At 41.5% G+C, this 14,298-nt stretch overlaps 1 protein-coding gene across 1 annotated transcript; it reads right to left on the reverse strand.

Annotated features, from left to right (window-relative positions):
- Positions 1 to 12,434: 12,434 nt before the first annotated feature.
- LOC101662459 (40S ribosomal protein S27-like) lies at positions 12,435 to 12,692 on the reverse strand. The gene has a single exon (XM_004708578.2). The coding sequence runs from the start codon at positions 12,684 to 12,686 to the stop codon at positions 12,435 to 12,437; it is 252 nt and encodes an 83-aa protein (XP_004708635.1). The 5' UTR covers positions 12,687 to 12,692.
- Positions 12,693 to 14,298: the final 1,606 nt, after the last annotated feature.

Genomic DNA, 14,298 nt, shown 5'->3' on the forward strand with positions numbered 1-14,298 from the left:
CAATGAGGGCAACAAATGTACATATGTGCTTGACACAATGGATGTATGTATGGATTGTGATAAGAATTGCACGAGCAATTTTTTTTAAAGAGCTTTGTATAGAAGAGCAATTGAATATTGAGAAATATCCCAGCCCTGTTCATTTAAGTCCTATAATAGTCCATATGTCCGATACCAATCTATAAATTCCTCTTCAGACTCATGAAACACATGGTATGATGCCAAGTGCAGAAAGATCACTGGCCAGTGGGTGGGATGTTTTGTGGATCCAGTGGTGGTGTAAACATCTCAGCGCTGGCAGGGCCTCCATGCGGCTTCTCTAGCCCTGAGGCTCTCTCATAGCTCCATGTGTCATCAGCTGCAGTGGCTCCCAGAGACCCTGCTAGTGTCCTTCCCCAAGGAGCTATTTATCTCCTTATCGCCTCCAAATGACTGATGGACAGGCTCAACTCCACCACTTCACTCTTAATCCTCAAATTGACAACAGATGATGTAACTACCACATAGATGTGTATAAAGGATGTAAGGATCCGGAAGGAAAACGATAAGTGTAGAAGAAAGGCAATGCAGGGGGATGAACCACAGAAACGTGGGTAAAGGGAGACAGCGGACGGTGTAAGATAAGAAAATGATAATTTATCAAGGGTTCAAGGTGGGCGGGTAGAAGAGGGCACAAAAAAGTAAGGAGCTGATAACAAGAGCTCAAGTAGGAAAAAGTTTTGGAACCCATGATGGCAACATATGTACAAATGTGTTTGATATAATGGATGTAAGGATTGCTATAAGATCTGTAAGAGCCCCCAATAAAACTATTAAAAAATAAAAGGCAATGGAAAGCTAACAAAGGTAAAATTGGAGTTTTCGAAGACATGATAAAATGAGATCAGAGTATTTATAATACAGCCCAAATTCAGAAGGCAGAAATAGATATGAAAGGATGAAGGGAAACCAGACACAGGAAGTGAAAAACGTGCTATTACTTGGCAGGGACTACAATTAATGTCAAAAAATTGTGTGAATCTTTGAATGGAAAACCAAGTTGTTCTGTAACTTTGGCCTAAATTACAATGAAAAGTAATAAAAAATAGTGTCCAAGTGAAATTTTGGGATATATATATATATATATCCCGAAATATATATATTTATATTTATCAAAAGGCCTTATCATGTTACTTGGGAAATTGACCCAGAGTGACCAGCTCTGAGACATATCCTGGCAAACTCTGCAACTCTGAAAATGAGGGAGAAAGGACAAACGACTTTACCTTCCAGGCTCAGAGACCTAGTGTACTAAAGAAATGAGATTGGGTTGTCATCAGGCTTATCATGAAGTAAAACATTGTGGAAAAACTCAAAAATGTGAACCAAAGGTTTTACAATTTCAGTATCATTGACTCAGGGGGAAAGAAAGTTTTAATGATGCAAGAATTCAGGGACTATTGCTCTCAAAACCCTTCCTAAAAACAAGCTTCCTTCAATTAGGAGATAATGGGCAAACTGCAGCAAAAGGGCTGGTGATAAGCATTGAATATATTTAGCTGTAGATCTAAGATCCACGTGGAAATGGGGATAAAGGTAGAAAGAACACAGTATAAAGATGACCAGTAGAATAAAAAATACAAGCCTTTCTCAAGGGAACGATACCAAAGACAACAGATGACTTGGTCTGTGCAGTGGAAAAGTGCCCCCTCCCAGCCCCATGTCAAACTCATGTCTCACTGTTTGGCCAGCTTTAACTCATTAAAAGGATCTTCTCAGAGGAAAGAAAGAAAGCAGAAATATATAAGCTCAATATTCAAACATGAATGGGATGTTTTAAAACTCTTAAATGCTAAAGACTTTTTGCACAACTGTGCAAATACCTTTGAAATCCTACATGAAGTAGATACTGGTAGAGGAGGTTAATAGAAAGACAAAGGTTATAGAGCAGCAGTTCTCAACCTGTGGGTCGCGACCCCTTTGGGGGTCAAACAACCCTTTCACAGGGGTCACCCGATTGCTAACAGTAGTAAAATTACAGTTATGGAAGTAGCAATGAAAATAATTTTATGGTTGGGACTTATCACAACATGAGGAACTATTAATGGGTTGCGGAATTAGGAAGGTTGAGAACCACTGCTCTAATGAGACCATACACCTGGTCTAAGCTTTGAGACTTGTAGGAGAGTCTGAGGCAGAGGACCCAGCTAAGCTGTACCTACAGTCTTCACCCACAAAAACTCAGATAATAAGTGGGTGTTGCGTTAAGCCTTTTAAAATCAGTATGCAGCAATAAATCATTAATCTACTCAGGATTTCTAACAACCGAATATTGCCTTCCCTCAGAGCTGGGGGGCAAGGAGCAAGAAGGAAGGAGACAACACCTGCCTGGTGGGATTTTGGAATTGCTATATGCAATTGACTGGACTTTCCTTGAGTTGCAGTATTCAAGGATCCTCTGGGCAAAATATTTAATGGTGCTAGAAACATCAAAAGAAGATAGAAGGAATACAAAGAGTCAGTGTACCAAGAAGAACTGAGTGACATTTAATCATTTCAAGAAGTAGCATATGATCAAGAACCTGTGGTATTGGAGGAAGAAGTCTGAAAATCAAGGCTCCAGAAATTGACAGAGTACCAATTGAGATGTTTACAAACCAACTCTGGAGCTGCTAACTCATCTATGCCAAGAAATTTGGAAATCTGGGAAACAAGTTATCTGGATAGCTAACATGAAAAGATCTGTATTCGTGTCCATTCCAAAGAAAGATGATCCAATAGAATGTGGAAGTGGTTGGACAATATCAACGTCACATGTAAGTAAAATTTTGCTAGAGATAATTCAAAAATGGTTGCATCAACAGGGAGCCACCAGAAATTTAAGTCAGATGTAGAAGAGGACAGGGGCTGAAGGATATCATTGCTGATGTCATAGTTTGACTTAGCAATTGTTTGTCGAGGTTGTGGAGAAGCTAGAACCCACATCCATTACTGGGGGGAATGTGAAATGGTGCAGCCACAGTGGAAACCATTTTGGCAGTTCCTCAAAAAGTTGAACATAGAATGACCATATGACCCAACAATCCCAATCCCATGTCATACTCAGAAAAATCGAAGGCAAGAATGCCAACGGGGTGGAGGGAGCACTAGCACTGATGGCGATTGCACAGGTCAGTTTGAAAGCGATGTGATCATGGGGAAGAGGGAAGGCTCAAAATAGATCTATTGATGATTGTACAACCCCCTTGATGCGACTGAATGAATGAACTGTTCAATTGCCTGACACGCGAATTATGTGCTAGTACAACTGTTGGGAAAAAATAGAATATAAACTGAAACACGTAGTCTGAGGCTCATTGAAGCACTTTTTGCTATAGACAAAAGGTGGGAACCACCTAACTGTCCATCAATAGATGAATGGATAATCAAAATATGGTATGCACATACAATGGAATATTATACAGTGAACCCTCGCCACTTCGCGCTTTGACTTCCGCGGCTTCACTCTATCGCGGTTTTTGCGTAACAGCACCCACTGCCTACACCCGCTCCTTCAGAGGAAAAAGACGGCGACCCACGTGTAGAGTACATCCCTTAAGTCATTTCATAGGCTATTGATTACAGTATTTGTAAGAACTATGTATAATAATACTGTATGTGAAATATGTAATACTGTAAACTAGATGCCATAAATAATATAATAAGTAATAAATGATAATTGTAACGTCCAAAATGTTTTACTGTATTTTCCCTTTTTCGTTTAATAAATTGGGTAATGTGAGTGTAATGGTGACTAAAGGGTGTTTTTTCATGTCCTCTATGCTCCAACTACGAAAATATTTGATTTACAAATAAGGAATCCTACTTCGCGGAATTTCATTTATCACGGTAGGGTCTAGAACCGATTAACTGCGATAAATGAGGGTTCACTGTATAGCCATAAAGAGAATTTAAGTTCTGATGCATGTTACAACATGGATGAACCTTGACAATTTTTACTGAATGAAATAAGTCACAAAAGGACAAATACTATATGATCTCACATAGATGAAATAAGCAAATGTGGGAAACTAACACTAAAGGAAATATGATGAGGACTGTGTTCCCTAACTTAGAGGGAATCTGGAAAGCTGGTATTCCACGGTAGGAAAGCCTCCACTTTGGTCCATTAGAGGTAAAGTCCAAGTACAAAATGCTCCTTCAAAAATCATTCCCACAGATTCTCCCCTTAACCACTATGCTGCCTTAAAGTGAGCTCATGGTTGATTGTATCTCCCTATAGAACCAGACATTATTCTTTTGCTCTCTACCCGCTTTGGCGCCCAACTCCCCTTGTACCTTTCCTCAATGCAGACATTAGGTTTCCTCACCTGTGAGCTCAGGGACCTTAATATAGACACCACCCACCTTGTGATGCATGTAACTACTGAATATGCACGTCTTAAGGCTACTTTGTAAATGTCCCAAGATAGTAAAGGCTCCCTCTCACTTCTCCCAGTTCCGTGTGGACCATCAAGAGCTGAGGTCAGCATGCTACCATAAAATATGTCTGACTCCTTTATTTTAATCTCTTTCCTATATTTGCTACCTTCAATGATTTTACTGTCATCTTTATATACTATTGCTGCACAATTGCGCCTCCCGGCCCTTCGGTTTTTGGAGGCTGGTAACAAAAATGATTACTGATTATAAGGGGAGAGAAAGAGTTATCTTGTTGGCATTGAGTTTATGTTGATGGCAGTGGGATGTTTGGATGAGGATAGTGACCGTGTTGCACAACAGGACAGATGTAATCAGTGTCATTGAGTTGTGAATGTGGAAGTTGTGTTGACCGACGTCTTGTTATGTAGGTTTCAGGACAATTTTTAATTAAAGATAGAAAATAAAAAACATATTTATGAATGGATTTAACAAAATACCTAAAATTCAGTGAGCCAAATTGGCACAGTGGCTGTGTGTTAGTTTGGGTACTTTAGAGAAACAAATCCACAGAAACTCATATGTATAAGAGAGAGTTTTATATAAAGGGTAAGTGCACATTAAGAAAACATCCAAACCCAGTGCTGCCCAAGCCCACAAGTCCAACACCAATCCACAAAGTCCACCTCCATCTTAAAAAACATACACACTGATGCCGACTGCGGGAGGAAAGCTGAATCAGTGAGCGTGTAAGCATCTCAGCACTGACAGGGGTCTCCACACGGCTGCTCCAGCACCCAAAGCTGCATCAGGGTAGGTCCATGCGGCTTCTCCTTGGGGATGTCTTGCAGGAAGTGAGCCTTGCAAGCTGAAGCAGGGAACTGGCTAAGGCAGCTGCACCCTGGTCTGACCATCAGTAAATAAAGAGACCTGAGAACTAGAAAGGCGAGGCTCACTGAGCCATTTATCTCTCCACCCTTCAATTAACCCCACATGTTTTTATTGGCCAGGTTGGCACAATAAACTTTAACTATATCAGACTGCAACAAAGGACTTCAACATAACAGTTATAAAGATGGCTTGAGACCCTGCATCCATGGGGGTCACTATTAATTGAAGCTGACTCAAGGGAAAATAACATCACCAACAAAAACATTAGCTCTCTCTATTTTGTTGATAGTGATGGTGGTTGTGTTTGTGATCATTTTTAGATTGGGTTTCTGGCATTTTTCTTTTTAATTTTTAAGAGATTTCCATATAATTGTCTTAGATAGAAATTGCAAATATTTTCTCCTAGTTTTCCATCTGTCCTTTGATTTTACTAGTTATAATCTTGTTTTGTTTGGTTGTTTTGTTTTGCTTTTTGCCAAGACCCAAACCTAAAACCAAATGAACAAATTTTAAAATACCAGTCTAATTATTATGACTTTTATGTGGCAAAAATGATCACTTTTTATGCTGTTTACTTCTAGATTCTGAGGCATAACATGACACTTTCCCAACTCCCAAATTATAAATGAACTCATCTATACTTTCTCCTAAGACTTTCTTACATTTAGGTCTCAAAGTCATTTGGAATTTATGCTGATAGATCTGATGCATGATTCTAATTCTACTTTTTTTTTAACCACACGGCTGTCCAGATTTCCAAATACCTTGTATTTATGAATCCATCCATTTTTCTCCGTGTTGTGAAGTGGCATCATCTCATACACTGTGTCTACGCTGTTGCTGTTGTTAGGTGCCTTGACAGAAGTATGAAGAATTTGACAAAAAGAAGATAGAAAGAAATGTTTAAGTAATAGTGTTCTGAAGTTCTATTTTCTTGAGATATCTGTCATCAGTTTGAAATACTGGACTCTTAAAAGGAGTTAGGAGAAGTACCCTCCATTTCATGAAAGGGTTTGAATGGTATTCGTTTTATTTGTTCTTCGATATTTCATAGTGACAACCTCTAGATTAGTTTTGTTCATTGTAATACTTTTGGTCTTCCAAGGAATGTCCCCTTTTACCTAAGTTGTCAAATTTATTGGCATGACTTTTTTCATAACATTCTCTTTTTATCCTTATACCTCGACAGTCTCTGTAACGATGCTTTTTCTTTTTCTCAATCAGTCTAGCTAGAGGCTTACTGGTTCTAGTAATCAAATCCTTATTTATTAATTGATTTCCTTCCATTTATTTTAGGTTTAATTTTCTCTGGCTTTCTAAATTTTCATGGTGGGAGCAGAACTTGGGAATTTAAGACATTTATTTTCTAACGAAGTAGTTAGCATTCTACAAGAGGGTACAAAAAAAAAAAGACTGGAATAGGGCTAGGCAGAGCAGAGGTTTGTAGAATGCACTTTCCCCACTAGGCGAGCATCAAGCAGCTTGTTCTGAGTTAGTGCACCCAGTGGCATCACCTAGGAGAGTTCTCTCTGGTCACAGTGAATTTTTTCATAAAAGTATTATTTTGTTCAAACCTGGTTCTTTTTTGTGGTGGTTGATTTAAGAGAATAGTGTGCGGCTGTGAAATTTTGTTTCCTGCTTGGGAAAAATGCTGCAGAAACTGTTGTGATGTTGAACATGGTTTACAAGGACAGCGCTATGGGAAAAACTCAAGTGTACGAGTGGTTGTCTCATTTCAAAAAAGGTGAACTGTTGGTTGATGACAAACCTTGTTCTGGACCTCCTGTCAACTTCCCCGAATGGACAAAAATGTCGGCTTGTAGTGCATTTGGAGTTCATTCAACCAGGTCAGACTGTTAATCAAGCTTTCTGTTTAGAGGTTCTGAAAAGATTGTGTGACCGTGTGCGACAAACAAGGCCTGGTCTGTGGCAGACGGGGTCTGGTTTCCTATCAGCCAATGTGGCTGCTCATGCAGCCCTCTCAGTGCCTCAATTTTGGGCAAAAAACAGCATGCCACTCTTGCCTCATGCACTTTGCTCACCTGATCTTGTTCCTTGCGACTTCTTTTTGTTTCCACGAATGCAGAGGGACATGGAAGGACAGTAATTTCACGAGGCAGAAGAGGTGAAGAAAAAAACGAGGGAGGTGCTATCAGAGGAGTCTGAAAAATGTTTCCAAGAATGGAATCGCAGATTTGACGAATGTATTAAGTGTCATGAAGAGTACTTTGAAGGTGATGAGGTTGTTTTGTAAAAATATTTTAATACATAGCTTTGAAAAAAAAAATTTTTGGCGGGGTACACCCTCTTGTATTTCTCTCTAGGTGCTATCTTAACTACATTTCACACATTTAAGAAAAAATCACTTTTTATTGTGATTAGGGTGAAAGTTTACTGAGCAAATTCATGTTCCACTCAACTGTTTGTATACAATTTGCTTTGTGATGTTGATTGCAGTCCCTACAATACAACAGCACTCTTCCCACTTCCTCGCTGTGCATCCCTGTCTCTGTTCATCCGTCTTTCCTATTCCTTCCTGCATTCTGTGCTTTCTCCCTGGGCACATACTGCCCCTTTGATCTCCTATGGTTGTGCGTTTTAATGAATGTGTTATTACCTAATCAGCCTTATCAACCAGCCTATTGCTCGGCTGAAAGTTGACCTGGCGGGTGAGGGGGAGTTCAGTTTTAGGCTCAATCAAAAGGTGTGAATGAGGGCCATAACCTTGGGAGTTCCACCAGTCTCTATCAGACCCACAAGCCTCGTCTTTTTTTATGGCTCCTGTAGCCATAGCCCTTCTCACTCTCACCAAAGGACCCTCACTTTCCTGCTGAGTCGAGGTAAGAAGGTGCAGGGAGCTACTGAGTGTATCCTGTGACTCAGCTGTGAGTGATCGCCACCCTGCTGGCTCTAAAGCGAGCCATCTCAGAATCAGTAAGGCGGGAGCTCATCACCAACCACAGCTAGGAGTGGAGCCTGTCCTGGGGACCCCAATATCCCTACACAATGAAGCTCTTAGATCCAGGAGATAGCTTTGACGCCAGGAGAATGGCAGAGGGACAGTAGAAACAACATGAGACAGAGCAGTGGGCTTCCCAGCCCACTAAGCAAGGAAAGCTGAGTGCTTATCTTGTGGAGCAGGGGTGCTTCTGGGCAGGTAGTTGGGGGAGCTGGGTGTGCTGACCTAGGGAGCTGGGGCTGTGTGCCAGAGGCTTAGAGCAGAGTGGCATGCCTTTAGGACATTTATTAGCAGTCCCCAAAGAACGTTGCCTGTAACAGTGGCCGAGGCCCGGCCAAAGGCTGAAAGCCAGTGAGAGAGAGGCTTTCCTGCAGGCACTGCAGAGAAGAGACTGTCCTGCCTGAACAGCTGCATCCCAAGCATTTCTCGCATGAAATGTAATCTGTTAACTTCCTGAATAAACCCCTTGATCAGGACTATTGTCTGTGAATTCTCTGTGGTCATTGCAGTTAATTAAGAACCTAGCTGAAAAAAGTAGACGTCTGTGTGAGACACAGCAATGGGAATCAGGAGTGTGGGATTTGTTGCAGTGCCTCCAGATGGACTAGAATCACAGGACTTTGTAAAAGAATGAATGAGGGTAATGAGAAGTGAAACTTTTATATTCTTAAACGGTTACCTTCATTCTTGTTATTTTGTAATTGCTGCAAGAATGTAACAAATTATATGCTGCAGCTGAGGGAGAAGGGCTGCTTCGGGAGGGCCCTGGGGCACAGGCCAGGCTGGGTAGGCGATAGATAATTAATTGATAGGAGCCCAGGACCTATTGGAGCCACCCAGCCAGAGGCCCACGGCTATATGCACATTAATGGAGACAGTCCAGAGTGGAAAAGAGAATGTTACATTGGGGTATTATTAAAAGGATTGAATGTTTATTTGACTGCACTGTGGATATTGAATATTTCTCTTACCTTGTATTGTAAAATAGGAAATCAATCATGATTACAGAGAGCTTAGAAACCCACTTTGATCCTGCACTTGCTTGGCTGTGCTCCAGGGGGAGTTAGTCATTGCTTGGAAGAAATGGATCTTTGTTTGAAGACCAGTGGTAGAGTAAGGGACCTGATATTGAGAGGGCATCTGCATTTGAAAAGACCTACAGGGAAAAAATGACTGTGTGTTAGAACGCGGGTTGACTAGAGAAACAAATTCATGGACACTCATATATTGTACGAGAGAACTTCATATCAAGAAGTAATTAATTATGCATCAATAAAAGCCAGGTCTAGCTCAAGTTCTTAAGTTCGACATTAGCCCATAAGTTCGATATTAGCCCACGAATTCCTCTTCTGACTCACACATGCAGTGATCGGCCTGAACTGTAACTTGCTAACTTCCTGAATAAACCCCTTGATCATGACTTGTCGGTGAGTTCCGTGTGGTCATGGCACTGAATTAGACAACCTTGCTGGAAAAGGAGAGTGCTGTGGGAGACAGAGCCTGTCCCTTTCAGAGGCAGCCATCAATGGGGACTGGGTAGTCCTTCTGGTCTCAGGGTCATGGGGGTCTTGTGTGATCTGTTCATCCTTTGGATTTATTATTTCTTTGCTTCAGATGCAAAGAGACCATTAGTTGCACCTTACATGGCCACTGAAAAGATGTTAAGACTCCAGTCAGTACTCACAGAAGTAGAACGTTGTCTTTGTGGACTATGTGATGCCAGTTGACCTTGATGCTCCCAAGACTCGTTTCCTCGCGATATTTGACTGTGGCTGAGAGTTCTTACAACGTTTCCCCCTGGATGCTTTACTATATTCAGGGATATATTTGCAGGACATGCAAAAAAATGTCGGATTATCTTCTGTCAAGCCTATCTACATGTATATGTGTGTTGCCCCCCACCCCCCGTTTCACATGCATGTCTCTTTTATATCTGTTCATCGATTATTATTACTGTGATTGCAGGGCCACATATTCTGATATGTTGTATAGGACAGGGGTAGAACTGGCCCTGTGGGTTTCCTGGACTCTCTTGGGACTGATGGTGGTTTTGAACTGCTGACCTTGGTGTGAGCAGTCCACCACATCATCCACTATTGCCACCAGAACTACTCAGTAAATCACAATAAAGTCAAGTTGGTTGTCTCGTTCAACTGATTTTCTGTTTACTTGTTGTGTAATTACTGAAAGAGGAGGGTTGAAATCTCCTATTTCCTTACCGTTATTTCCCTTTTTGCTTCCTATGCTTGAAGCTCTGTTACTTGGGGCGTACACATTTAGAATTGTTATGCTTTCTGATAAGTAGACTCAATTATTATGAAATGTTCTTCCTCCCTGGTGATAGTCCTTGTTCTGAATGCGACTTTTCCCAAAATTATGATAGTCCACCATTCATGTAATTATTGTTTGCATGGTATGCTTTTAAAACTTCTAGCCTACTTGAACTCTAAAGGCTGCCTTTTAAGTGGAGTGTTTAGAGTATATTTGCATTATGTGATTATTGATACAGTTTGTTTAGATCTAACATCTTGCTGTTTGTTCATCTGGTTCCTTGGGGTTTTTTTTGTTTTTGTCTTTCCTCTTTTACTGTGTTGAGTTATTTGAGGTTTCTTGTTTTGTTTGGTAGTGTCCTATTTTATATGTGTCATTGGGTTATTGGTTCTCTGGTGGATACTATTAAGTGCTGTTCCGATCCCGCTTTAATCAGAAATCATTTCAAGAAGTAATTATTGTCCCAGCTGCTAAGACAGCTTACTGTCTGTTGTTTTAAAGATTGTTCTCAGCTGCAGAGAGCCATGTTACCCAAGGTCATTGGCCCCTCTGAGGTAGCTCACATCTGGTGATGGATGCATGGACACTAAGAAAGCCCAGGACACTTCCACAGTACCAGTATCACTCCAGAACGTCACAGGGGTGTGGCCAAGGCAATTGTAGCCTGCATTCTCACCCTGCCCACTAGGCTTCCGTCGCCTTCCTTCAGTTACTTGCTAACGATAACTCCTGAGTAAGTCTCCGGCACACTACGCCCCAGCTCCAAGTCTGCTTTGTGGGGAACTCGGCCTACAATAAGGTCTGTTTCTTTGGTGTGCTCACACTTAAACACCGTACAGTTTGCTTTTAGATCACATCTTCATAAAACATTTACATTTCCCCTTCCTGTCTCGTCTCTGATTGTATATTTGACATACTTTGTAAACCCCCAAATAAATTATTTCCAGATTTGTTGGATTCCTGTAGTGTTGGACTTTAGACTGTGACATTAAATGACACAGGATTATTTATTTATTTTTTGTTTTTTTAAAAATAATTTTATTAGGGGCTCGTACAATTCTTATCACAATCCATAAATACATCCATTGTGTCAAGCACATTTGTACCATTGTTGCTATCATCATTCTCAAAGCATTTGCTCTCCACTTAAGCCCCTGCATCAGCTCCTCATTTCTCCCCTCCCTCATGAACCCTTCATAATTTATAAATTATTATTTTGTCATCATATCTTATACTGCCTGACGTCTCCCTTCACCCACTTTTCTGTTGTCCATCCCCCAGGGAGGAGGTTATATGTAGATCCTTGTAATTGGTTCCCCCTTTCCACCCAACCCTCCCTCCAGCCTCTTGGTATCACCACTCTCACCACTGGTCCTGAAGGGATCATCTGCCCTGGATTCCCTGTGTTTCCAGTTCCTATGTGTACCAGTGTACATCCTCTGGTCTAGCCAGATTTGTAAAGTAGAATTGGGATCATGATAGTGGGGGGAGGAAGCATTCAAGAACTAGAGGAAAGTTGTATGTTTCATCATTGCTACTCTGCACCCTGACTGGCTCTTCTCCCCATGACCCTCTGTGAGGGGATGTCCAGTTACCTACAGATGGGTCTTGGGTCTCCACTCCACACTCCCCCTCATTTACAATGATATGATTTTTTGTTCTTTGGTGCCTGATACCTGGTCCCTTCAGCACCTCGTGGTCACACAGGCTGGCGTGCTTCTTCCATGTGTGTGTATCTTTCAAAGAAACTTAAAAATGAGAGAAAGTGTTTTTTTATAATTACATTGGTATCTTTCTCCTGCTCTTCATTTCTGGCCCTGCGTTCAAGTTTCCATCTAGTGCCATTTTCTTTTCTTTTTTGTATCCACAATGAGTTTATTAGAATGCCTCCCCACTCATCTCGATTCAGGGTCTTTTAGTGCTGCTTCCGTCTGAGGGAGCATCCTTCTGTGAGCCTGGCTTTTCCTCCTGGAGGCTGACAGAGGACTGTAGAGCAGCCAACACACAAAACGACGGTTTGTGCATGGCTGAAGACCGTGGAGATTTTATAGCAGCCTGGGCATTTGACGTCCATGAAGTAGGAATTGGGGCTCTGCACCAGGTGCTTCTTGTGTTTTCTCTTCTCCTCTTCGGGAGAGGGTTGAAGGAGGTCCTTTGCGAGAGGCATGATCGCCGGGGCGGTGGTCCGTGCCGGAAAGCCATCTGGTGCCATTTTCATTGAACCTGAAGAATTTCATCGAACATTTTATTTCACAGTTTCTGCTGCCAGGGAAGGCTTTGGGTTCTGGTTGAGAAGAGTATTTCTCCCTCGTTTTTTATCTGACTGTATTTTTTTTATCTGACTGTATCCTGGCAAATTAGTTCCCAACTTAACAATGTCTATACATCTTGGATGTTATTTTCTTCACAATGAATCAGCATGCTCATGATTTCCATTCTGTTTATTCCGTTTCCCTTCACCTAGCTTTCCCGCCCACCCTCTGACTTCATCATTGTTTTAGGGGAAATATTGACACGGGTTTTTCTCACGCAGTTGGCTATTTACAAGAGCACAATAGTCACTGGTGATAATGTTTATCCTATAAGCCAATCTATTCCTTGGCTGAAAGGTAACCTCTGGAAGCAGGTTAATGTCCAAGTTAAAAGGTGTGACAGGGCAACAACCTTGGGGGACCAGCTAGTCTCTGCTGGTTGTAACTCTGGATTATATTTTAGGGGTGCTAGCTTTGTTTCTGTCCTGCTCTGTGGAGGAGCATCTCATGTGTCCCTGGTCAAAAAGGTTGTTAGTCAGAGCCAGCCACCATGTAGTTCAGCTTTTAGGAGAGACGAGACTGGTTCTTGTGTGCTCTTCGTCGCATAGACTAGCCCCATAGATTAGCCCTGTGGGCTGCAAGCTTTTGAGAGCTCAGAGGCTACTCGCTAAACTAGGATATGGTTTGAGTTGTTGACGTTCTGTACCTATTTTGGAGATTTGACCCTTTTCAGATATTTCATTCCCAGATTCTCCCTTCATCTGTGGGTTCTTTTGCCTCTTTTGATAGTCTTTTGATGAGCACAGATACTTAAGTTTGACTCGGTTTTACTTATCTAATTTGTCTTCTGTTTGCACATTTGTAATTATGGCTGGTTTTTCCCTCCTGTTTTGAGAAGTTTGGCGAATTCTAGCTTGACAGCTTTCCTCCTCGCCCCCGTCCCACCCCCCCTCCCCAGCACTTTAAAGATGATGTTTGATTTTTTTTTTCGATTTTGTTTTAACTTGCATTATTTCTCTCTGCTGTCACGCTTATCTCCCCCCCCCCCAAAAAAAAAATCCCCGTATGACTCCTTAATGACTGATTTTAGCAATATGATGAGCAGTAAGTGAGCACAATTTTGTTGTGCTTATTCTCCTGAGGGACCATTTTGGATTTCTGGGGTTAGCGTTTTCATAAAATTTAGAAGCATGTTGGCCATCCTTATTTTCTTTCTTCTTAGAATACTGTTTGGTGCTTCAGGTAAAAGTTTACACAGCAAGTTAGTCTCTTGTTTAGCAAGCGTTATACAAACTGTCCCACGATCTTGGTGATAATTTGCACAGCGAGTCGCTTGCTCATTGCTCCCATTGCTTGTCCTCTTTCTTTTTTTGGGGGGAGGGGCGTTTAATAGTTTTATTAGGGGCTCATACAACTCTTATCACAATGCATACATACATCAATTGTGTGAAGCACATTTGTACATTCATTGCCCTCATCGTTCTCAAAACATTTCCTCTCCACTTAAGCCCCCAGCCTTAGGTCCTC

This window comes from Echinops telfairi, unplaced genomic scaffold, assembly GCF_000313985.2.
Source record: "Echinops telfairi isolate 266 unplaced genomic scaffold, ASM31398v2 ScPeMD7_4225;HRSCAF=4972, whole genome shotgun sequence".
Classification (NCBI taxonomy): domain Eukaryota; kingdom Metazoa; phylum Chordata; class Mammalia; order Afrosoricida; family Tenrecidae; genus Echinops; species Echinops telfairi.

Coding starts and splice junctions, on each gene's coding strand:
- LOC101662459 (XM_004708578.2), bottom strand. CDS start 12,686: ATGCCTCTCGCAAAGGACCTCCTTCAACCCTCTCCCGAAGAGGAGAAG.